At 37.9% G+C, this 25,217-nt stretch overlaps 1 protein-coding gene across 24 annotated transcripts in view; it reads right to left on the minus strand.

Annotated features, from left to right (window-relative positions):
* Positions 1–25,217, minus strand: part of GSK3B (glycogen synthase kinase 3 beta) — a 148,959-nt gene that overhangs the window by 44,883 nt on the left and 78,859 nt on the right. For 8 of the 24 annotated variants that reach the window (XM_087926146.1, XM_087926143.1, XM_087926144.1 and 5 more), the window contains 4 exons: positions 17,280–17,318; positions 15,515–15,601; positions 13,958–14,144; positions 11,763–11,861 (listed from right to left, as the gene is read on the minus strand). In XM_087926146.1, the coding sequence (XP_087782272.1) occupies positions 11,763–11,861; positions 13,958–14,144; positions 15,515–15,601; positions 17,280–17,318 (412 nt within the window). The remainder of the gene's footprint in view (positions 1–11,762; positions 11,862–13,957; positions 14,145–15,514; positions 15,602–17,279; positions 17,319–25,217) is intronic. The other 16 variants (XM_087926150.1, XM_087926147.1, XM_087926151.1 and 13 more) reach the window with 3 other exon arrangements.

A 25,217-nucleotide genomic window follows, 5' to 3' on the forward strand; every position in this document is an offset into this window, starting at 1 on the left:
TGCCCCAGGTCATCACATTCAGGCTGATGGCAATGGGTGCAGTGCTTTTAAAGGAAAACAAGCAAGGGGTCCTGCAGCCCTGCACCTGCACTTCTAAAAAGCTAAATGAGATGGAGTAGAGATGGGCAGTCTGGCCTGTGGCGTGCTTAATTCTGATCTGTGGGGCAGCCGTGGAAACAGCGAAGGACCAGTCCACAGTGCCTCTGTGCAGCCTCCCGGGCTCAGTTTTCGCTAGCAGAGGTTTATCAAAACAAACTAAAGGCAAAACAAAACGAAAAGAGAAATGTTTCCCCTTTTGCATTTGAGCATTCAAGAAGGGACAGGAAAGGAGAAAGGGAAAGAGGAAAGAAGGAAAGAGGGGAAGGAAGAAGAAAGGAGAATGAAGAGGAAAAGGAGGGAGGGAAGGAAGTCCTGCCTTAGCAACTGGCTACCAGCAGATGGCAAAGCTCCTCTGGAGGACAAGGATTTGATGCTCTCCCTGGTCTTGCCTTCCTCTGCTGGAGACAAAGGATCCCTCAGCCCCACATAGGCCACCACCAGTGATGTCAAGCTGGCCACGCCCACCCTGGCCACGCCCCCTCCCCTCCCCGAGGTCAAAACATAACCCTGAGGCGGTCTTCAATGAAATCAAGTTTGACACCCCTGATTTAAAGGGTACCCGAAAGTCAGCGTTGGAGGAAGACGAGTGGTTCCAATTGCACAAGGGAGAATGTACAATGCAAGATGATCTAGCTTGGATGGGAGCTAAACTAAATGTCCCACAAAGCCAATGATTAATGGTTCTATAAAAGAGCCAAGATTTAAAAGTGGTGGGGCACTTTAGCTTTGTAAAAACCCTGCACCTAACCAAGCAGCAATTTTGGTGGCTGTCACTGAAAAAGGACATAGTGAGCTATGTGGCTAACAGCCCCATTTGTGCCTCTGTCAAGAGGTGACATGGGAAAATACCTGAGCTTCTCCAGCCAGCAGCAGAGCCCAAAGCCTCATGGAAAGAGATATCAATGGAGTTTATTGTAGAACTGCCTGAAAGCTTGGGGAATGCAGTGATCTGGCTGATAACCGATCTGTTCTCCAAACAAGTGCACTTTATATCCTATCAAAAAATCCCCTCAGCACACACTTTGGCTAAACTATTCATGCGGATCTAACCAACTGCATGGTGCTCCAGAAAGAATAATTCCAGATCACAGAGTGCAATTCACTCCTGCGGTTTTGGCAGGAGTTCCACACCTACTGGGGACCACTCAAGGGCTCAGCGCCTTGCATCATCCAGCCACTAACGGGATGTGTGAACAGATCAATGGCATCCTGAAGCAGTTCCTCAGATGCTGTATTAATTACCAACAGGACAACTGGAAGGGCCTCCTCCCTTATGTGGAGGTCACCTACAATAACTCAGTCTACAGCAGCACCAGGTTCACTCCATTTCAAGTGGCCACAGGACAAGACTTTTTAGCTATCCCTGAGTTATCTCAGGCCGTCCCATTAACTGCATCACTGAAAGATTGGGTTGCCCAGTTATAGAACATCTGGCGAGTGGTGAGAAAAGCTTTGGATAAAGCTAGGGAAGCATACAAAAAACAGGCTGATAAAAAGCACATCAAGCCAAAAGACTCTGTGGTAGACAAGGTCTATCTCTCTACCAAATTATTAAAAACTAAACAACCATCAAAAAAATTGGGGCTGAAATACATTAGAACTTTCCCCATCAACAGTATTATTAACTGTAAAATTTGAGCTGCTAAAAACACTCAGATGTGTACAGCCCGGTATTTCACTATAGCCTACTGAAATCAGAAATCACATCTTCCTTGATCCCAAATTGCAACCACCTCCCAATCCCATTATGATAGAGGGAGAGCAGCACTTTGAAGTCAAAGGCACTTTGAACTCTCATATGCATTGTGGAAAATCCAATATTTGGTATCCTGGAAAAACTTTTCCCCCATAGAAACTGAATGGGTCAACTCCCAACATATTAAAGCCCCCAAATTGCTTAAAAAGATCCATGACCGATACCCAGAGAAGACGCATTGAACTGTTTTATTAATTGAGAATTTTTTTGTATATCTCCCTGCCCCCTCATTTTTCTTTTGCAGGATTCATGTCTCTGTCAAGGGGAGAGCAGAATGTGAGCTCTGTCTGGTTTGGCTTGGTGCCTCACAGGCATCTTGCCATCAAAAGAAGTGGGGGAGGGGGAAGGATGAAAGGGGGAAGATGATGGGGAAAGGATGAAAGGGAAATAAAGCTTTCTGATAGGAAATTGGGAGGGGGGGGGTGACAATTGATAAGGACCAGAGCAGCCACATCCTGTTTGTACCAGCATCTCATGGCCAGGCGCCCTGAGAAATATGCGGACTACCCCCAAACATCTCAAGAGTTCTCAAAACATCTTGGGGAGCTCCGGTTGGCTGGAAACCAAGTGATCATTGGGCGGGGGAGGGATGGGTTGGGGGGCAAACCTATACCTTCTTTTATCTTGTAAGAGTGGTAGATTTCAGAGCTGGCTTGACTTTACTCCAACCAACATCCTTAATAAAAGAACCCTTTGTTTTAACCAAATGGAATTGAAGGCTTTTCTTTTCTAAGGGATAAGTTTGGGCTTATGATGTAACTAGAGTTTAGGATGTAACTAGATTAAAGCCTTTGAGATGTTTAGTTGCAGATGATGCCATTACAAAGTTGCAAAGAAAAAATACAATGGGGACATGGAACATAGAAAAGCTTAATTCAGGGTGAATGATAAAATTGACTACGCAAGAACACCTTATGTATCAGTGAACTGAAATGGATTGGAACTTTAGAAAAGTAACTGAGCAAGTAATATCAATTTAGTGGACAATATAATGGTTATCCAGATTTTTGTTCCAAGCATTGAGGAGGAAGGAGATGATAAGTTTAATGTTAAAGTTCAATTTGAAATCAACAGAACCTGCAAGCAGGATAACTTGCCTGTGGTTTGTAGAATGCTCTCAGGCACAAGGAACCAGGACATTGTGAGCTGATCAGAGTTATTTCTTTATTTGTTGCATGCCTGTTTATAAGAATATTGCCAGACTGACTACATTATCTTGGGAATAATCAAATAAGGTTTCAGGGTGTCAGATCCGTGTATCTGTCATTTCTTCAATGGAAGAAAAAAAAAAAAGGGGGTGGGGGGGAGACTGATAAAGAAATCCTTCTTGATGTAACCTGAATATATTTAATCTTATATCGAATTTGTATAACCTACACATGATATAATGGAGAGATGAAACCCAGATGGCCGGAACCAATCACTTCTGAGAGAGACAGCCAGGAGATGAAGAGACCATAAAATTTCCCCAGTGAGATGTGTCCTGGGAAACTCTGAAAAAGATCGTTCTAAAAAGGGGGTGGGGGGAAATTAACATGTTGGCTCTTTGTTTTACTAAATACACATCAGGATAAGTGAAAGGGATTTAAACTCCCTTATCTATCTCTGCATACCTGAGAGACCTTAGACTCTGCTTTTGATCCCTACATGAATTGTCTCATCTCAATTCCTTTTGATACGTTTCCAGAAGTTCATTCTAGTTGATTGAATGGGAAAAGTTCTGTAGCTTGATATAAAGCAGTGTCTCGCAATAGAGGTCAGCCCGGAGAGGAATTTTTTTAAAAAACAAACCTTCACTCTACTGAGTGGACCCTGTTAAAAAAAAGGAAAATGTCTGAGTACAGCAAGGACCAAGGGGAAGCCAAATGCTGGGGAGAAACGTCAACAGTTACCCAACCAGATACTGACTCGTGCACCCCATCAAAGATAGCAAAACTGCCTACAAGACCTCCACAAAGCCCCGGTGGTCTATAGGTGTAGGAAAGAGAACGCTGGGATGGAAGAATCAAGGGAGTAACCCTCACCTGGGGTAATCGTAAACCCGGGTGGAAATTGGACCTGGAGGCCCTATCGGATCAGGAAGAAGAGAACGAGGAGCCACCAGCCGACAACCAATTGAGACAGTACATAAATCGCCTTGTGAGGAAAGCCCTGGAGAACCTCGAGGTGAGGGATGCACCAGGACGCCAATGCAGAAGAGCAAGGGAATCAGAAAATGAGAGAACCCGAACCGCCACCCCGGATTCAGTTGAGAATGATCGGGCAGCAGGACAAGCTGAAGAACTAGCAGCAATACCAGGTATCCAACCTCTAAACACCCCAGTACAGGGGATTAACCCTGGCCAACCCAGAGACACCCAATTGCAGAGGAAGATCCCACCCTGGGAGTAAAATTCAATAGGGACCCCCAGAAACTGGGATTTTTTCCTGACGCAAGTCCTCACCTACATACAAGAATACGGGCAAAATTTCCCAACCCAGGGATCCCGAGTACGAGTTGTTATCCTGGCCCTTAAAGGGGCAGCAGCCAGATGGATGGTGATGCTCCATGTCAACGCCCCAGAATTAAGGAGCCTCGACCTTCATGATGGCCCTACGCCACCGCTTTGAAGACACTCTCGCCGATAGAAAAGCTCGAGACCGCATCAGAGTCATAAAGCAAGGCCGTCGCCCAGTAGCTGAATACACCAAGGAATTTGTGACCTAGCTGGCCGAGTCGACTGGCCAGAGGATATCCTAGTCTGTTGGTTCAAAGACAGACTAAATGACGAGCTATATGCTGCCTGCCTGGCCTGTGGGGCCCCAAACCTCCTGGTACATGATGGCAGAGGAGGCAGAGATAGACATGACTCGTAACTGGTACCAGAGCGGCAAGTTTTGGAAAAGATCCCCACTCCAAGGGAGATGGGAAGTTTTCAAACCCCAAACCACCATGACTCCAAGAATGTCTGGTTGCTTTAAGTATGGAAAGGAGGGACACCGCGCAGCAGAATGCCATTCAAAGACCCCTGCCAGAAAGCTAGACCACCCATTGGGGGAAACCTGGAACATCCAGCCCTCAAGGAAAGGAGACTGGCCTGAGAGGCTGAGTAGCTGTGGGATTCGGTTCCCCCCCCAACCCAGAGGAAGAACCCCCAACGCTCTGAGGGGACCTGAGCCAGTCCGAAAGCTACCTGGAAGACGATCTGCTGGTAAGCAACCCAAACTGAACCAATCACTCTACCCCTAAGACTGTTTATCCCGAGCTGAAGGAAGGGGGAGGAAGTTGTAGCGTTGCTGGATTCGGGATGCACCTGATGCCTAATAATCCCCTCCCTTGCAGAGGAATTGGGGATTCAACTGAAAGAAATGGAAAATCCCATCGCTTTCTACCAATTAGATGGAACTATAGCGGGGGGAGCCAGCTAGGTTTACCACAGAACCATTGAAAATAAGATTAGGGAACCATAGTGAGATGCTCACATTCATTGTAGCCCCAGAAATGGAATGGAGGCTAGTCCTAGGTCTCACATGGCTGTAGAAATGGAATCCAAAAATAAACTGGAGGACAGGAACTGTACAATTCCAGAGAGACGTAGTATTTGCAAATAGCTCAGAGGAAAGGATAAAGAAAGGGACAGAGAACAGAGAATTAGCCATGACCGCACAGTTGGCTGAATCCATTAACATCCCCAATGAGTACCAGGATCTGGCCCAAGCATTTAGTGAGGAAGCTTGTGATGAACTCCTACCCCATCGAGCCACAGACTGCGCCACCGAAATCCTACCGGGGCTAAATTCCCAAAACCACAAATGTACTGCATGTCCCCCAGAGAACTGAAAGAACTCAGAGCATTTATCAATAAAAATTTAAAAAGGGGTTTCATCGAACCCGCCCGTCCTAAAATAGCTGCCCCAGTGTTATTCTGCGAAAAGAAAGATGGCTCAGCACGCTTGTGCATTAATTACAAAAAACTGAATGCAATTTGCACAGAGAATATATATCCACTCCCCCTCATGAAGGACATGTTAGCCCACCTCTCCAAAGGAAAAAAAAAATCAAAGTTAGACCTACAAGAGGCATATTACCGCATAAGAATAAAGGAAGAGGATGAGTGGAAGACAGCTTTTAATACTCCATTGGGATGCTACCAATTTAAAGTGCTCCCCTTTGGACTGCAAGGAGCGCCTGCCATGTTTATGCAATTGATCAATGAAACCCTTCATGAATTTTTATATAAAGGGGTTCTAGTGTATCTTGATGATATTTTAATCTACACAGAAATGATGGAAGAACACATCAAGCTACTCCGTGCAGTCCTCACAAAACTCTTAGATGCTAAACTATATGCAAAACTCTCTAAATACGAATTCCACCAAGAAAAAATTGACTATTTGGGATATAGAATATCCCACGAGTGAATAGAGATGGACCCACAGAAAGTAAAAGCTGTACTGGACTGGGACCCACCGCACACCCGCAAACTACTGCAAAGTTTCCTGGGGTTTGCGAACTTTTATCGCCAATTCATTCCAGCTTTTGCAAACATCGATCATGAACTTGCTAAAAATGAAAGGGAGGGAGAAACCCAATCCAAGGCAACCCCTTATCTGGACAATGGAATGCCAAGTGGCATTCGAGAAATTCAAACGTCTACTCTCAGCAGAACCGGTCCTTAAGCACCCAGATCCTGAACAACCTTTTGTCATCCAAGCAGACGCTAGTGATGATGCAGTTGGAGGGGTCCTCCTCCAAAAGAATGGAAGTGGACGATTACAACCATATGCTTATACATCCAAGAAACTGACAGAAACTGAGCAAAGATGGGCCATATGGGAGAAAGAGGCATATGCTGTACGGTGGGCAATGCTCACATTTCCTGGAAGGAAACCAAATCCCCTTTGAAGTATGGACTGATCACAAAAATCTGGAAGCTCTGAAAAATCCACGGAAACTCTCCGGAAAACAAGCAAGGTGGGCTCATTACTTTAAACGTTTTAATTTCACTCTCAAATATTTTCCTGGGAGAAAGAACTTCTTAGCAGATGCACTGTCCAGAAAACCCCAATGCAACAGTAAAAAGATTGAGGTTATAAAACCAATGACCCAACCGACCCAACTAGCAGCCAAAGTAATCACCCGGACACAAGGGGGAAAAAAATCATCCCTGACTGAAGACACGTCAATATTTAAGGAGGCACTACTTAAGGACGACTGGCTCCAGGCTAACAAAAACACTTGTTTACTCAAAGATGGACTGGCTTGGGTAGAGAACAAACTTTATGTCCCTGCAAGCCAGAGAATGGACCTCATGAAATGCTACCATGACTCCAAAATAGCAGGACACTTTGGGTTTATAAAACCCTGCACCTCATCAAAAGACAATTTCGGTGGACGTCTCTCAAAAAGGACATTGAAAACTAATGTTGCGAGCTGCCCCACCTGTGCTGCTGCAAAGAGAAGACAAGGAAAATCTCCTGGACTTTTACAAACAGTAGCAGACCCTTCTGCTCCCTGGAAAGAGATCTCTATGGACTTTATAGTGGAGCTTCCCGAAAGTGCTGGAAATACCGTCATTTGGGTTGTATCTGATCTTTTTTCCAAACAGGTTCACTTTATTCCATGCCAAAAGATCCCAACTACCAAGGCATTGGCAAAGATGTTTCCAATACACATCTATCGCCTTCATGGAGCTCCCCAACGGATTATCTCAGATAGGGGTGTTCAGTTCACATCCACATTTTGGCGGGCGTTTTTAAACCTATTAGGCTCCACCCAGGGGTTGTCGTCAGGAATCACCCCCAAACGGACGGATCAATGGAGAGAGTGAACAGCGTATTAGAGCAATATTTAAGATGTTTTATTAGTCACCAACAGGATAATTGGACTGACCTTCTTCCGTTTACAGAGGTAACATACAATAACTCAGTCCATAGTAGCACGGGTTCACCCCATTCCAGGTAGCCACAAGCCAAGAATTCAACCCCATGCCGGAACTACCCACCAAAGATCCTGAAATCCCCTCCCTTAAGGAGTGGATGGATAACTTACAAGCCATGTGGCTAGTGGTAAGATTATCTTTACAGGAAACTAGAGTAGTTTACAAAACTCATGCAGACAAACAACGTTGCGAACCTAAACCTTTCAAGATTGGGGACCGTGTCCAGTATTTCACTGTAGCTTGATCAAACCAGAGATCACTTCAAACCTCAGACCTCCCCCCCTTCCCACATCTCCAACCCCCATCATGGTGCATGGGGAACAACATTTTGAAATTAAAGACATCCTTGATTCATGCACTCACCATGGATCCACACAATATTTAGTAGCTTGGAAACACCTTCCTTCTTCAGAAAATGAGTGGGTAGCCAAACAACACGTAAAAGCACCCACATTACTCCGTAAGTTCCACCAAAAATACCCTGATAAACTATCCTGAATTGCAAATGTAATGCATGATTTTTGTTTTTTTTCCAGGTAGACCTATCTGATTTTTAAGGAGGGCAGGATGTCAGATCCATGTATCTGTTATTTCTTCAGTGGAAGAAGAAAAGGGGTGAGGGGGAGAGAGACTGTTAAAGAAATCCTTTCTTGATGTAACCTGAATATATTTAATCTTATATTGAATTTATATAACCCACACATTATACGGTGGAGGGAGAAAAGCCAGATGGCCAGAACTATCACCTCTGAGAGGCACAACCAGGAGATGAGAAGGTCATAAAAATTCCACAGTGAGATTGTACTTTGGGAATCTCTTGAATAGTTCGTTCTAACAAGAGGGGTGGGGAGGAATTAACATACTGGCTTTTGTTTCACTAAATACACATCGAGATAAGGGGAGAGGTTCTAAACTCCCTTATGTATCCCTGTATGCCTGAGAGACCTCAGATGCTCTTTGAACTCTTACAGGAATTGTCTCATCTCAATAAAGGATTCCTTTTTGATACCTTTTGATATATTTTCAGAAAGTTCTGTAGCCTGACAAGTAGATTGTGGTCCACTTTGTCAAATGTCTTACTGAAATTTAAGTAAACTATGTCCATAGCATTTCCTTGACCTACTAATCTGTAAAAAAGAAACAATGGATATTGCTAGAAACAGACAAAAAGGAAAAAATAAAAAAGGATGGTTTCAGGAAAAAATTTAAAAAGAGAGTTTCAAGAGAGGTTAGAAGTGACAAGAAGTATTACAATGACATTTCTAAAAACCCTGTAGATGGAAATGGACTTGGATAAATTATGAGTTTTCCAAAAGATCAATTCTCAAATGGTCAACTCTGAACAGGATCTGCACCCAACATGGTGTCTTTCAGGACTCCTTGTTTAAGTGGGGTCTTGTCTCTACCCCTCAGTGTGACTGTAGTGCTCCTCAACAAAATAGTTTCTTTTGCTCAGCATAATTTGGGATCTCCAAAAGGCCCCCCTCTTCTATAATTCGATTGTACTTCTAGCAATAACAGCCGTTGAGTCTTTTCTGACTTCAATATTCAACTCTTTTGAGACTTTTGTAACAGCATGCAATAATTCTGTTGGAAATTTTATTGACTGAAGCAATATAAACGTAAACTGTAATAAAAGAAGCTAAGCAGTAACCTAGATATAAAATATTTCAAGAAGTGCTTGAGTGTACAAGACCAATGTAAGATTTCGTTCTTCTCATATTCTTAGCAATGAGATAGAGATGTGACAATTAAAAGGATAATTGAAAGAAGAAATAAGGTCATTTACTTAATTAATATAGTAGGCTCAACTGAAATAGCCATCTTCCTACAAACATGTTTCATCCCTAAGATGCTGATATTATAAAAGATTTTAGCACATCTTCAAATTATGTGCCAAGGAATCATAAAACAGATTGACATACCCTCTGAATCAGTCATGTCTGCTTCTCAAAAAGAGAATCTGCTTTTTCTGCTGCTAAAGCACTTTTAGAAGAAAGGTGCAGATAACAGCCATTTCTCCCTCCTAAATTAAAATTATTATTGTTGTCATTATTGTTGTTATGAGTATGGCAAGTACATGGACTTATTGTAATTCAAATGTTAATGTTCAGTCCACCCAGCCATTCAAGGACAGGTGGTCTATGTTGAAAAAAATCAGACATTGGGCCAGTGCAAGCTCTCGATGGACATCTGAACACAAAGTGTGTTTACAATTGCTTACTGTTGCCTACTTATTTTCACTTTTTCAAAAATATTTTATAATAATTAACAGTCCAAGACTAATCACATAAAAAACATGTAATTCTAAAAGGAAAATATAAAATTATGAGAACATTCTAGAAGATCAGCTATCAATTAATAACACGAGGAAGAAACCAAACAGTGAATAACAACTATAGCTATTGATAAAGAGTTTTGCCACCTTTATAGAGGTTTCTGAAGAATGATCACCCAAGAGATGGGTAATGACGTCTTGGTAACAATGGCAACTAAGAATTGTTAACAATTGGAAATATTAAATTTGATCACCACTGGGTATACAATGAACACTTTAAAAACACTTGTGAGATAGAGTCTATCTTTGTCAAATCTAAACATCATGTTTTGCTTTTATATGAGAGGCTTGTATATCCACTAATTGTTCTAACCCAGTATCAAACCAGTATCTGCCTAGGTGAGTTAGCAGACTTCTTTAGGAACTCACTGCTCACCTCCATAGTATGGAGATAGAACTAGAACAGGTGCCCCAAACTTTCGCTGCTTCACTATACTCTGGTCAGTTCACAACAACTAGTGGGAATCCCATCTTGGCAGTTGAACATAGATACCTCTCACCATTGTCACCTGAACATGTTCATGCTTTTGGGAAACACTAGGAGAGCAGCTTTAGTTGCCAGAGAACTTGCAAGATATGCTTCAGCCCTGAGTGAGACTCTTCTTCTCAACAAAGATCAGCTGGCCGGATTTAAAGATACATTTTTTCTGCAGTCATGGCAGTGATGAGTGTTGTGATGCTGGAGTTGGGTTGGAAGTGGTTGATGGAAGTCATTTTGTTTGGAAACACTGCAGTTACCACTAGCTACCCTGATCAGTGCTTGTGTCTCCCACAATGACTAACCCCAAGAGACAAAAGGTTCTATGAAGAATTAGATGCCCAACTCTCAGTTTGCTTAGCAACTTTAATGCAATCATAGGTGTGATTCTGCAGCCTGACAGGGAGTCATTGGAGATATGGAGTGAAAAAGACTAACAGCAGTCCTACTCCTAGCTAGAACTGTTCAGCACACAACCTCATCAACAGTAACAATTTTCTGTTTGCCTACCTTAATAAGACCTCTTGGATGCACCTCTGCTCTAAGCTTGGTATTTTATTGTTTATGTCATTGTCAGGAGAAAAGTAAGGCAGGATGTCAGAATAATGAAGGGCATATGTGCGGTGCTGACTGTTGGACAGGTTGCAGGCTAACTGTCTCTAAAATGAAGCTCCACATCAGACTCAAAAGATGACCAAAAGGAAGCAAGACTATGAAAAGAATTAATCTAGTTAGATTGAAGAACCCCAGCGTGGCTTCAGCACTGGCTGAAGACTTAGTAACTAAGCTGGTTGACTTACATCTTGCTAGCTGTGCAAGTCTAGCTCTATCAGTGCAACAATTCCAGTGTCCATCTATTTGCCCAACATGTGGCAGGACATTCCATGCCCAAATTGGGCTGACCAGTCATCTTTGGACACATCACACTTAGTTTTAATGTAACTAATGGTGTTGAGGTCCTCATCTATGATGCTGGACAAACAACGCTAAATCTGCATGTAATTTTCTAAACCTTTATATTAAAGATTTATGATAAATCTATAAAATGTATTGATTCAAGATTTAATAGTGGTAGCAATACTGGGATGGTCAGCATTTGTGTCACTGAAGACTGTGGGTAAAAGAACTGTGCACCAAGAAAAAATACGGTAGAAATAAATATGATCTCACCTGAGGCTGCTGGAGTATTGGTAGGAGTTGAAACAGCAGCTTGATTTCGAGCATGAGCAGGTATGAGGATTGAAGCCAGAGATGGATTACTTGACAATTCTAGAAGGAAGTTGAAGAAAGATCATGTATAACAAAGCACAATTCAATCATCTCATTTAGCAGACTTCCTGATGCATCCAGGAATGTAAGGAAGCTCTATGAAGAGTTCTATGATAACTATTACTGCCATGGAAGAATAGACGAAAAAGATTAAATCCCACCAGTGCTGCCAAGCATACTGCTGCATATGGGAAGGACAGAAGAATGCCAATATTGTTTCTAACACTTAAAAAGTACTTCACCTTTTTCTATCAAAACTAGATTATGTGCCACATTCTTTAAAAAAAAAAAACCCTAAAACAGTCCATCATAAGCAAGAGACTAAAAATGTCACGAGAGCCAATTTGGTATAGTGGTTAAGGCATCGGGCTAGAAACTGGGAGACTTTGAGTTTTAGTTCACCATAGGCCCAAAGCCAACTAGGTGACGGTGGGCCAGCAATTTCAACCCTAGAAAAGAGGTAATTGCAAACCACTTCTGAAAAAATCTTGCCAAGAAAACTGTAGCAATTTATCCAGGCAGTTTCCAAGATTCAGAGATAGTTGAATTCAAGGGGAGAAAAAAAATGTCATAGGTAGAAATATTATTTAAAATAGTAAGAAAAAATGATCGGCAACAACATAAAAGTAAAGAAGTTCAAATTATATTGGTTTACCCTTGCGTAGTTATTGTTACAAATATGTTAGTGAAGTTATGAAAAAGAGCAGTTAGCAGTTCCTGATGACTAGATGGATAGGTTCACATTGTCTCTTGGTAACAATACAAAAGTGTTTTGCCATTATCTTCTTCTTACATATCTTTTTTATTTGCTTTCAGCCCTGGCATTGGCTCATAGATTCCCAGTTTTAATCCTTCTTAAACTTTTTTAAGATCAGTCAAGATCGGCTATGTGGCTCTGACATAACAGTGACAAGATTAATTTTCTCTATCCTGCATTACTGCATTTACACAATTCCCAAGGAGTTTCCAGAAATGGTTTGCCACTGCCTTATTCCAGGATGGGTTGGTGTTTTTTTCTTCCAGTTTTACTAATCTAGCCAGCTAGATGGCGTTTCAAGATGATTTGCCATCTACAGTGGGTATAAAAAGTCTACATACCTCTGTTAAAATGCCAGGTTTTGAGAGGTAAAAAAAAATCAGACCAAGACAAATAATTTCAGACTTTTTTTCCACCTTTAATATAGCATATAAACTGTACAATTAAATTGAAAAGGAGTGAAGAATTACATTCACTTTTTGTACAAATAACCAAACAGAACTGCATAATAATAGTAAAGTCCTACACATACCTGATCAGAGGCTTCTTGGCCTTTTGGTTAAGATCAAATGTATGTTTATAGGCAACATTCCCAGCTATAAAGGATTTTTTAAAATGATCTTCCTACATTACTATATCAAAACATTTCTAATTAAAAGTACTGGTTTTAGAAAAAGAAATATAATTTTTACTACTAAAAGTGGGCAGGAAAAGTAATCTGAAAAGGGCTGGCTTCCCTTATAGTACTGAGAAGACACCATTTTAAAAAAATGTTTCCTATGACAGAAACAAAGGAACTATATAGTTGGTTATTTTGTCTCTTCGACAAGTTTGGACTACAGACATGATCCCCCAAAATATGAAACTAAATAATGATTCTATTTAACAATATTTAGCACTATTTGAAAATATATTTAATCCCATTGTGTGTGTATATGCTTCCTATTTTATATTTCAAAAATAATCTTCATTAAAAATTTAACTATTCGTTGCTCTAACATACTTATTCATGTAATTATTGCACTGTGGACTATAACCTCATCTACATTCATTTATTAATAGTTCATTTATTAATAATCAACTAGGAAATGTGATAGAGATCACTTAGATTATGGATTCAATTACGTTTTACCTCATTCGTCTCTATCAATAATAAACTGGTTTTACACACACACACATACACACACACAAAATTTGCAAATGTTTCCTTCTATTCTAACTCTCTAGTCTATGCTATGGAAAGAGTATTTTCTTTTTAAGTGCCCAACACTTTATCCATCATTTCATCCTAACTTCACTTGATAGGATGCCCTATTCTGGCATAATGTTTCAAAATTACCTTGAGTAGTGAAATTAAAGAGTGCAGGTTTCTCTCGACCACTTGGTAATTTGATGTTTGGGTCCCGTAATTCATCAAAGAAAGAATGTGCACATGCTTCCAGTGGAGTCAGGCGGGCAGTTGGGGTATATTCCAACAGACGGCTACATAGAGCTATTGCTTCTGGTGGAGTGCGGGGTCGGAAGACCTATGGGGAAAAAAAGAGGAAGTTTGACCATTTTGTTTTACTCTTATTAACAGACTGTGAGCCTGAACAATTAAGCTGATGCAGGTATTATTTTGTTTTTGGTGTTGTTGTTTTTAAAGTTAACATCAGATTTTTACCAACTGGTTAAGGCAAAAATGCTTATTGGCAAGGAGCTAAATTGAATAAAGTTGAATTTACCAAATCCCTGAGGATATGATCGACATCCAGCACCAAGCTGAGGAAATTTAGGAACAAAGGAAATAATACCTTTAAAAACATAAATAATGCGGCTAGCTTATGCAGATGGGCTAGAAAAAAGGGAAAAAGCAAGTGATGGGATATTTTGAGGACTGAGTGTTATATAATCCCATTTAAAACCTAAATACAAAACATAGATTTGGATTTATCAAACTGGTTTATGCTAATTTGTTAATAGTTTTAGTGGCTCTTTTAAATTACTTGACAAGTAATTAATTAAAATGCTTCATATTCTCAACATGCAATTATCACTTTTGCACTGCATATTTTCTTAGCATTTTCTTGCCTTAAATGTTAAACTTCCTGACAGTGAAAACAATTAATCAGTGGAATGGGTTGACTCCATAGATTGTGCTCTAGTCCTAAACTGCTTTTTCACTTATGTGGAATGTGGCCTTTAGTCTTGGGAATATAAACAGTGGTTAAATCCTTTGTGTATTGTATGATAATCTGAATTCACCGTTCCACAAAATGAAAGCAATAGTACATAGACCACATGCAAAATCAAAGACAGATCTGCATAAATATATTTTTAAAAGACACATTAAATACATGGAAAGTGTTTCAAAGATATTCTAGTCTCTAACTTAGGCAGGGAGAGACTGAGCCTAATTTTATATGCTACTATAAAAACAATTAGTTTTTACAAAGCAATCAAAATGTTCAAGGGAGAGTCCTAAACATCAGGCTAAAACAGAACAGAATAGAATTTAGAGTAAATGAAAACCAAAAGAACCAAAATGCTAATCAATTTTTAACCACTATATAAAAATCCCAAACTAATGCTGAAGCAAGTGTGCATTTTTTGACAAGGCAACATTGATGTAACCAAGTGATGGGATGATGAGAGGAGAGTACAACTCTTCCTACTCCAATTCATCACTGGAAATTCCTCTCTCACTCACTCATATATTTAAACACCCAACCTCATGTAGTTTCTTTCTTCTAATTGCACTGAAATCCAGTTTTTGATTTGTAGGAGAAAACTGTATGAAAGGGAAAGGGCTCCCAATCCATACACTAGGCAATTTCCCTCTGTAAATGGACCTGAAAAAGCAGGATTTGAAATCCTGTGAATATTGTTTCATCTCACTTAGTTAGCCTTGCCTTACCTTATAACTTAAGCCAGGAGAGTGATGAGGCACTCTCAGCTGTTCTCCTAATTCTTTCATTCCAAGAGCGGCAATTGCTTTATAGACCTGATAATTTTCAGATGAAAATAATATGAGGGGAACTATTGCAATAGCAGCTTCTGAATAGAAAACACAATACAGTAGTAATTGTGCTTGGGCACACATTTTTAAAAGTGAATGGATAAGAGATTGAAAAATAGTCTTACACATTTGGTAACATACATGATGAGATGAACAGTGGGGGTAGAATTTAAGAGCAAAGAAATCAATGCATTGGTCCAAACTTTTCCTTTAGATATCCAATTTGGAAACTAATTTGGATTTTTATTCTAAAGTGATTCATTAGAAGTGCACAGTTTTATTATTCTGAGATAATTTTGAGAGTTATGTATTAAAATGACATGGGGCATTAATGTCGATTATTATTTTAATAGCAATAGCAACAGAACTTAAACTTATGTACCACTCCATAGAGCTTTAGAGCATTCTCTGGGTGGTTTACAATGTCAGCATACTGCCCCCAACAATTTAAGTCTTTGTTTTACTGACCCTGGAAAGATGGAAAACTGACTCAATCTTAAATCACACCAGGACTGAATTTGAGATTGTGGGCAGAGTTAGCCTGCAATACTGCATTCTAACCACTGCACCATCAAAGCCCCTGGTCATTTAAAAAAATCTGCTTTCTGCTTTACACTCTATTTCCTTGTTTCAACTCTTTCTTGTGACTGTTATGAGCACATACAAATACTACAGAACAAGGAAATTTAAAGTATTTTTTCACTACAAGCCCTGGCTGAAATGTATGATCTCTCTTTGAAACATAGAAGAATATGTGGATTTGGGAATTTTCTACTGAGGATGCAATCGTTGCCTTTTTAAATTTAATCAAAAAGTGAAATCTGTATGTTTCAAATTTATGTTGGGAGTTTGTGTAGTAAGACTGATCTTTTTTTTCCTCAAGGGAAAACAAACCTCTTAACCAGATAATTATTCTGAATGACATTTCAGTACGTGATTACTAGATTTTGTTCAATCTCTAAAGGTGGTACGAAACGAAAGGTGATGGATGTGATGGAAGCAAGGATGCTTTGTATGAGGACAGAAATGAATGGAAGACTATGGAAAATTAGTTTTAGCTACATTCCCTTTTCTTACCTTATGCCATATCTCTTTTGGCATATTTTCATGCCTTTTTTATGATCTATAAAATGTTCACCCATAATTTTGAACACATTACCCACATAGTATCTTTGTCCCAATATGAAATTCCAAGTGAAATTCAATCTACTGATTACAAAGGGATATTTGTAAAGAAACATATTTAATCTAATATCCGCCAGATCTTTTAGAATATGTCTTATCATCTCTAATTATGACAATTTTTAACTTGCTTTTTCTTTATTTTGAGGGAAACTATTAATATAGCATTCACTAATAAGCTAGCAGAAATTGTTCTCATATATCTCCACATATTCTATAATTAAAATTGAAGCAGCCAATATAATTGCAAGCATAATCAGGGGTCTATTTTTCTTTGGAAACCTGAAATGAGTCATGAGATGTTTGCATAAATGTTGAAAAATGTAAATGTTACTTCTATTCCCAAACATCTATGTTACAATAGGAAGAGAATATTAGCTGGACTGCTCCTTGGGGTCTAATATCTTGGTGTAAATTCTAATTTTGTTTCTATTTTCCCAGCAACTAACCTGATGATATGGAAAAAAAATTATATACATACCCGTACTCCTGAGGTGAAATGTCCTGTTCCTGACGAGTCCTAAGGATGATAATGCAGTGAAATAATCCAAACAGGGGGAGTCAATCCAAAAGAATAGTCCAGCAAGGAAAAATATATCCAATATTATAAGAAATCCAAAGTGATGGGGAAATATTAAATGTTTAATACAATTAGAAATTTTAAACACCAGCAAGTCCAAACTCAAAAAATTAATAATAATTTTGCAAAGCTGAGGCATAATATAGAAACATTTTATTTTTAATGCATGTTCCAATGCCAGCAATTTTACTAAAAAGTAACAAAAATATGAAATCAAATGTCCGTACAAAAGTAAAATTATATTGAATTTTCAAAACTAAACTATAGATCTCCTTCCTATCTTGGAGAGAGATAGACACAGGAAGGAGCATGAGACATGCAATCATGCACAGACTCATTTTTTCCTGCTTATTTATCCTAAAAGCACAACTGAAAAGTGTTCTGATGTAACACTTCTAAAAGAGAATCATTAAGTTTCTCATTTCTAAGATGACCGCTTTAGATGTCTATAAGCTACACCAGGCCACCGCGGATTATTCTTCATCTTGGATTGACTTCCCCGCCAATGGATTTTTTAGCATTTATATTTTTAGCTGATATTTCATTAGGATGCTTCAGGAACTGGACATGACACTTCAGGAGTGATGGTAGGATCTAACTTACTTTCCCCCTTTATTGTGGTTTCCTTCCTTATGCCCTCAGTCATTTATAAGTGCAGGGGATTTATGTTTTTCTTTTTAAGAGCAACTGATGATGACAGAAAGACACTGCATTCTTTATCTCTTCTCACTTCAATCTGTTCTGATGCTTTATTCACCCACTAAGAACTACTTAACAACATACAAACAAACAACATTAAAAGCAAGGGACTGTCACAGTTACAGGTCAAGCAGTCAATAATACAGTTTGCCAACACTTAAGCACAATGGGGCTACCAAAACAAGGGATGTTTTCAGCATTCTATTGTGCTTAGGTGTCAAAGGACATCTTGTAAAGTTCACTGTTAGCTGTGAACTGCCCTCACTATTATGTTTTGAAGAGAATAATTACTGTTTTTCATGTAGTTTTCAGTGAGGGAATTGCTTGCATAAATAATCCGCGGATTAGTTTTTAGTCTGCGGACTAAAACTTAGCACTTGGGTCTAAAAGCCGGCCCGTCGCAATGAAATCTATTGAAATCTGAAGCAATCTTGACCAAGGAAAGGAGAAGCTGACAACACAAAGAATAATGCAAGTGGGCAGACTAACCTTTAGTATGCAGACTAAATACGGCCAAGTAAATGCACAGGAAAGCCACAAGCAGAAAACTAAAATTAAAGTGACACATGTGAATGCTGACTAGAACTATATGATTTCAATTATATATTGCAAATTATATTTTACTATAACCATGGATGGTATTTTAATTAATATGCTCAGTTTACTTATTAATATAGTATATTAAATGACATAAAATGCCATACTGGGTGGGGGGGGGGGGGAAACCTATCATGAATATAGCCATGTAATATATGTCTGTTGAAAATTCCAACTTTCTCCAGGATAAGCCATTTCATTTTCTTCTGGAGCCACACAGGAATTACCATTTTGTAGCCCTAAAACATGCACTGCACTGTTATGGAGAGGAGAGTTCCATCCTCATTTATGCTCTGTTTCTGCCTAGTTATCTCATTCCCACATTGATATTTAGATATATTTAGTACATTAAACCTACTACTGTTTTAGGATTTTTTTTTATAATCAATTTATTTCAAAAAATCTGACATAATAATTGTCCATTAAAATTTAGGAATTATATTCATGATTTTATTTGGCCATGATTTTCACTGTGTAATATCTTGGAGGCAAAATATTAGTGAGCATCTATAAGATTTTTTAAAGTGGTACATTTTCCAAGTTTAATATAAATTTCTAAAACTTTGTCCCACATGCCACATGCTCTACCACCTGCAGTTAAGGATACAGCACACTGGAGAACAAGTATCATAGAATTTTACTTGGCTGTAATAGAAATATTGTATTCAGCAATAACTCTGTGTAGTTGTTTTTTTAAGTGAAACTGGAACTGCTCGTTAAAGACATGGAACAGCCACTCAAAAGTTGTCCTCTGAAACTGCTGGAAAATCCTAGCTGCTGTTCTATGCTGCAGGAGTAGTGATATGTAGTTAACTGAGAATATGAATGAAGCTACAATATGATGCTAAGAATTTTGACAGATTTGGCCTATTGAAGTGCAATATGAAAGAAAACAGCAGCTTAACAGCAGTTAAGACATAGTAGTCTTAACATAGAAGAGAAAAAGGAATGAATCAAAAGTCAAGGAATAAAGCACAATGTACATACATTCTGCATGAACCCAGTCCTACCCAAGTGTTCTGATCATGGAACTATACTGCATTCAGCAAGTGGTTGAGAATTCTTTCATTTATAAAAAATGAAATTTTCAAACCATGAGTTCAAAAAGTGCCAAAACAAGATTAGCCAAAGGACTTCCTTTTCTGTTAAAAAAAGTTTTATTTGGGGGTGAGGAGAGTCAATAAAAGTGATTTTTTTAACAAGGACATGTGGAAAATGTACTAGTGATACTACACATTTATAAAAAGAAGCCAAAATTAGAATTTTAAAGATTTTTTTCCTTGAAACAATTGTGCAACTATTGAATATTTATAAAAAAAACATATATACTTGCTTTTCAGGGAATAGCTTCATAAAGTTATTGGCAATCCAATCCTACATTTATTTTACAATGTCTTTATCTTGCCATTATTATGTGACATCATTTACTTTATTAGTGTCAACATATATTTTAAGTCTTTTTAGGCAATCATATCTCAGATTCTATAGTTTTTTATTTAAGCTGCTGTATATTTAATGTGCACTGCATATAATGAACACAGTACTGAATTTTAAATCAATGAATTAAAATAACTGAAAATCAGTTATTACAAACTCTTGAATTGGCTACTTGTTGATATAAATACACTTGCAAACTCTTCAAAACTAATGTGACTCATTTATTTGATTTTTTTTCTTAGGTTTTTTTAGTATGTTTTGTTCAGTTTGCTCTAACGTAACTGTTCACTATATACATCAGAACAGAACATTAATTCTTCCCATTAAAAGCTGGAACTCAAATCTCCAATAAAAAAGGAATACATTATTAATCTATTGTATGCTGTATATTTTTTCTTAGCCATAACAAGCAAAGAAGAAAACTGTTGTGAATCAAGCTAAAACTCTGGTAAAGCACAAAACATATTAAAAACTCACTTCACTAGATCAAGAAACTAAAATACATAAGAATAAAATCTTACCACTAATTGCTTTCCAATGAGAAAACAACTGTCAACAAACCCATGGGTGGTAGTGAGAAGAAAATAAATAAAATGATACAAGTCCCATTTGTGGATTGTTGATCAAAGCTTTTGAACACTATCCAAGTAGCATTAATTTTACTGCTCTATTAACTATCCTTATGAAATGGAAGGTCTTCACTTCTATCTTTAGTCTCCAATCAGATGCCAATGGAATAGAGCCAAGAATAGTGACACAAGAACAGTGCAAAATAGCATAGTTTTGACTGCTGAAAGCAGCTGCATGAAAAATTATGTTTTATTCCTGCTTAGCAAAATAAATCGCTTTATTCTGAAAAAAATGTCTCTTGTCCTCTGGCAAATCGGAGAGGAAAGGTTATATTTCTGAGATAGATAGATATATATCAGAGAGGAAAGGTTATATTTCTGATATATATATATATATGCATGCAAAGGTTATATTTCTGAGATAGATAGATATATATCAGAGAGGAAAGGTTATATTTCTGATATATATATATATATGCATGCAAATACATAAACCAAAAATTGTAATTTTCAGTCAGGCTTCAATGTTTGTCATGCACAAGGAATTGTTTGCTGTCTTCATGGCCAAAACCACAGAAATGATCTCAGTCTGGTATTTGCAAACCTTTTCAAGTTGCAGAACCTATTCTTTTTTTTTTTAAGTGAAATTCCTGTTTCCTGCCTCTCAGAGTGATGAATCATCATGAGCACAACTACCTTACCTGGAGAGAACGAGCATCTGAATATCAGCTGCTAAACATTGCATTTTCCAATGCACCTTGAAAAAATGTATTTATTTTTTTAAATAGTCATTACTATCTCATTGCACCCTATAAAATTTGTTCAGTTAATTAATTCAATTTAGGCACTGCCTGACTTCAACTGACTGTACACTGTTCACAATAAATTTACATGTATACAGTTAGGTAAAGCAGACCTGCTATGCTTAGAGTTGATATGTGATAATCATTTTAGATTTCACATTATATTCCATGATGTAACTCCTACAGGTGTTAAAGTCATATAACCTTTTTGAAATGTGAATTAACTTGACCAACCCATGAACAAGCTAGCTAATTTGGGACATATTCATAAATATTGTCAGAGAACAAATAAAATCAAATAAAAGTTCTAAAAAATCATCCTGAAGAACCTTTTTCTCTGAATCTTCAGCTTGTTAGGTATTAGTTAGCATGGCAAGAACACATCCTCCAATTGGTAAAGTATATATATGCTACTATAAAACATAAAAAAAGGACAGAACATGTTTGATAAATTATTTTTTTAAGTTTGCAAGTATATTTGTATTAGGCAAAGCACCTTCAAGAACTCATAACTGTTATCCATGTAGTATTGCTTATTTTGGCTAAAACTCCCTGCTATTATTTATTATTTATAAAATTTATATTATTAATATAAATATTAATACAATACACAAATACATGTATCACATAATTTTAACAATTTAATATACTATTGTTTATATTAATAATCAATAATAATATTAATAATTAATAATCCTTACAAATGTTTGAATTTAAAATCAAATTTCTCTACGGCCAAGCTCAATTTGTTTCTGTTGTTCCTGGGAAAATATAACAGTGACAAATAGACTAGTAACCACTGCAAAAAGGAGCTGATAAAGTATTAAACGGTACAACTGGACCTCTTAGGACTAAAGTAATTTTATTTTGTTAATATTAGATATAATTTTATAAATGTATATATAATTTTAAATTTGTATATGTAATTATTTATACATATAAATATATACTTTATATATTCTAACTTTAGATTTTTTAAAATTGAATTTCTTCCATCTTCCCAAATCATAGAAAGTTATCGTGTTACAATAAGTCTCTCTGTGTTACAGGACCTGTCCTTCCTTGTTAACATTTCTATACCAAAAAGTCATCTTCATTACAACCTTCAAGATTCAGTTCACCAGGCACTCCAATACAGTCCTTAATTTAACTTACCCAATCATTTCCCAAACATACCAACATTTTTGCATTATGACCATATTAAAAAGCTCTTATAATTCTTAAGTTTAAAAAAATTCATATTGGTCTGAAAATAAACAAGAATATACTTTTTCTTCCTTCCTTCCATTACCAGGAATGGATCAAAAGCAATGAAGACATTCCACTCACATGTCTGTTATCTTAGAACAATGCTGGGGGCAATTTCCCTCAATATGGGCTCATATTTAACTTTTTTTCTTTGGCTCCAAAGGTTGCAGGAGACGTGTTAGTGACATGGCAAACTCTATGTACCATGAATTAACTTTAAGCCTTTTAAAAATACTTTCGAGGGGAAGGAGCTCTTCAAATAAATACATATATTAAACATACCAGAGTATTAAGCACATTTAAGTGTGAGCATTTTTATAATGGAGGCAATCTACCAAAAGTTTGCCATTTTGGCATTGTTCAAAAAGTTTTATACAAGCCTACATATTCATTCTCATGCTACTTACTAAAGTTTATGATGTGACTTTTCTTTGTTTAGAGTGTATGCAAGAATACATCAAATAAGATAATCTTACATGAGGAGCCTTAGAGAAGAGTCTTAGAAAAGAACCACCAGTCTTTGAAAGGAAATCTGGGGTACAGAAGGAAAGACATGATCTAGCCAATAGCATGGAAAATTACAAAAGAAACAACTCTTTCTGTATGATTTAAAATTATAATTGAGAAAGCAAAGAGTTAGTGAAATCAAGAAAATGTCTTGATTTCCAAAACTGGACTAATTTCTAAAGCTTGCATAGAAGCTAGTCCGAAGAGCATAAAATAATGAATCATTTCATCATTTATAAGCCAAGAAACAAATTTGAGTATCATGTCTGATTCAGAATGCTGTCTCACAGAAAAGAAGATTCCATATGCAACATTCCATCTTCTGCCAGCACATTTCAGTATACTATAGCTTTATATTTTTCTTAAGATTAGTCATTTACTGTAAACTGTGTACACAATTATTAGGCAAGTATTTTGACCATATCATCCTTTGTGTGCATATTTTCCAAGCTGTATAAATTTAAATGCTTAGTGGATATAAGCATAAGTTAATAAGTTGTTTATTATTCTCATTTTAACAGATGCAAATAAACAAGTGAGATGGGCAAATTTTTGTTTTTAATTTAGCTGCTCTAATTCTGCACATTAACAGTTGCCCAATAATTGTGCACACATAGATATTCTCCTAAGAAAGCCAAAAGTTCACTTTTACTTTCTTAAATATTCAGGTTTGAGGTTTATTAACATTTTTGATTGACCGAGAGCACTGTAGTTATACAATAATAAAATTAATTCTCCAAAATACAATTTGCCTAATAACTGTGCACACAGTGTATGTATGCGTTAAGAACATTCATTTCTTTTCCTTTCTTTTGTAATCACTAAAAATCAACTAAAAAGTGCATGAATGTGTTTTAGTTCAGACTGGCTGCAATGTCGTGCCTTAGGCTTCTGATTTCTCAAAATAATCTAATGGTTTTATCAAAAAGATTTATCATTTTAAGATCTCAGGTGCAAACAGACAATGAGGTAATTAGTATCATCATCAAGATCTAGTCTAATATAAAACAAGTAATAAAATTTAAACTTCATTATTCCTAAAAGTCAGTAAGAGAGAGACTCAAACTGAAATATGTTAAGATTACTGACAAGATCTTTTTGGGGTTCAGAAATATTGCTTCCAAATGATTAGGTCAACCAAGTAAGCTCTTCTATTAATGTTAATGGAAAAAAGTTCAGAGAAGAGCAACTAAAATGATCAAAGGCCTGGAGGTTAAACCATATGAAGAACGGCTGCAAGTTTGAATTAAGGAGAAACTTCTTAATAGTGAAGACAATTAACCAGTGGAACAGCCTACCTCTAGAAATCATACACGCTCCATCACTGGAGGTTTTTAAGAAGAGACTGGACAATGTCCTATGGCACACATGCCGGAAGTGACACACAGAGCCATCCCTGCCCGTAAACGAGTCATTGCCCCAGCTCAGTTCCACTGTGTATGCGCGTGCACCTCCTGCCAGCCAATTGTTAGGTATCTGCTGTGCATGCATGGGTGTGGCACATGTGGGAGGGTTGTGTACGCATGCACAGGGGGCGGGAGCATGAGGGGGTCATGTGTGCATCCGCAGGGGGCAGGGGAAGCATGGGGGGTCCCACCATATACACGGGGGGCAGGGGGAGCGCATGCGCAGGGGCACACGTGTGCACTGCATTATGGGTGCAAGCAAGCATGTGCGCACACGCACTTTCGGCATGCAACAACAAAAAGGTTAGCCATCACTGGTATAGGTTCTCCTGCTTCAGCAGGGGACCGGACTAGAAGACCTCCAAGATCCCTTCCAGCTCTGCTGTTCTGTTCTATTCTATTCTTTGTTCCTTTCAAAAGATTACACAGAACTTGACTGAGGTTCAGCAACACAACTGTCCACCTAGTTGATTGTTCTCATATCATCCTATAGCTTCAACCATCTTTACACTATATCCCTTGCCAGCAAGTAAACTTTGTTACAATTGTAAGGTGTCCTCAAACTGCAAATAT

Source organism: Pseudonaja textilis, chromosome 2 (assembly GCF_049901715.1).
Source record: "Pseudonaja textilis isolate UNSWEBS1 chromosome 2, rPseTex1.2, whole genome shotgun sequence".
Lineage (NCBI taxonomy): Eukaryota > Metazoa > Chordata > Lepidosauria > Squamata > Elapidae > Pseudonaja > Pseudonaja textilis.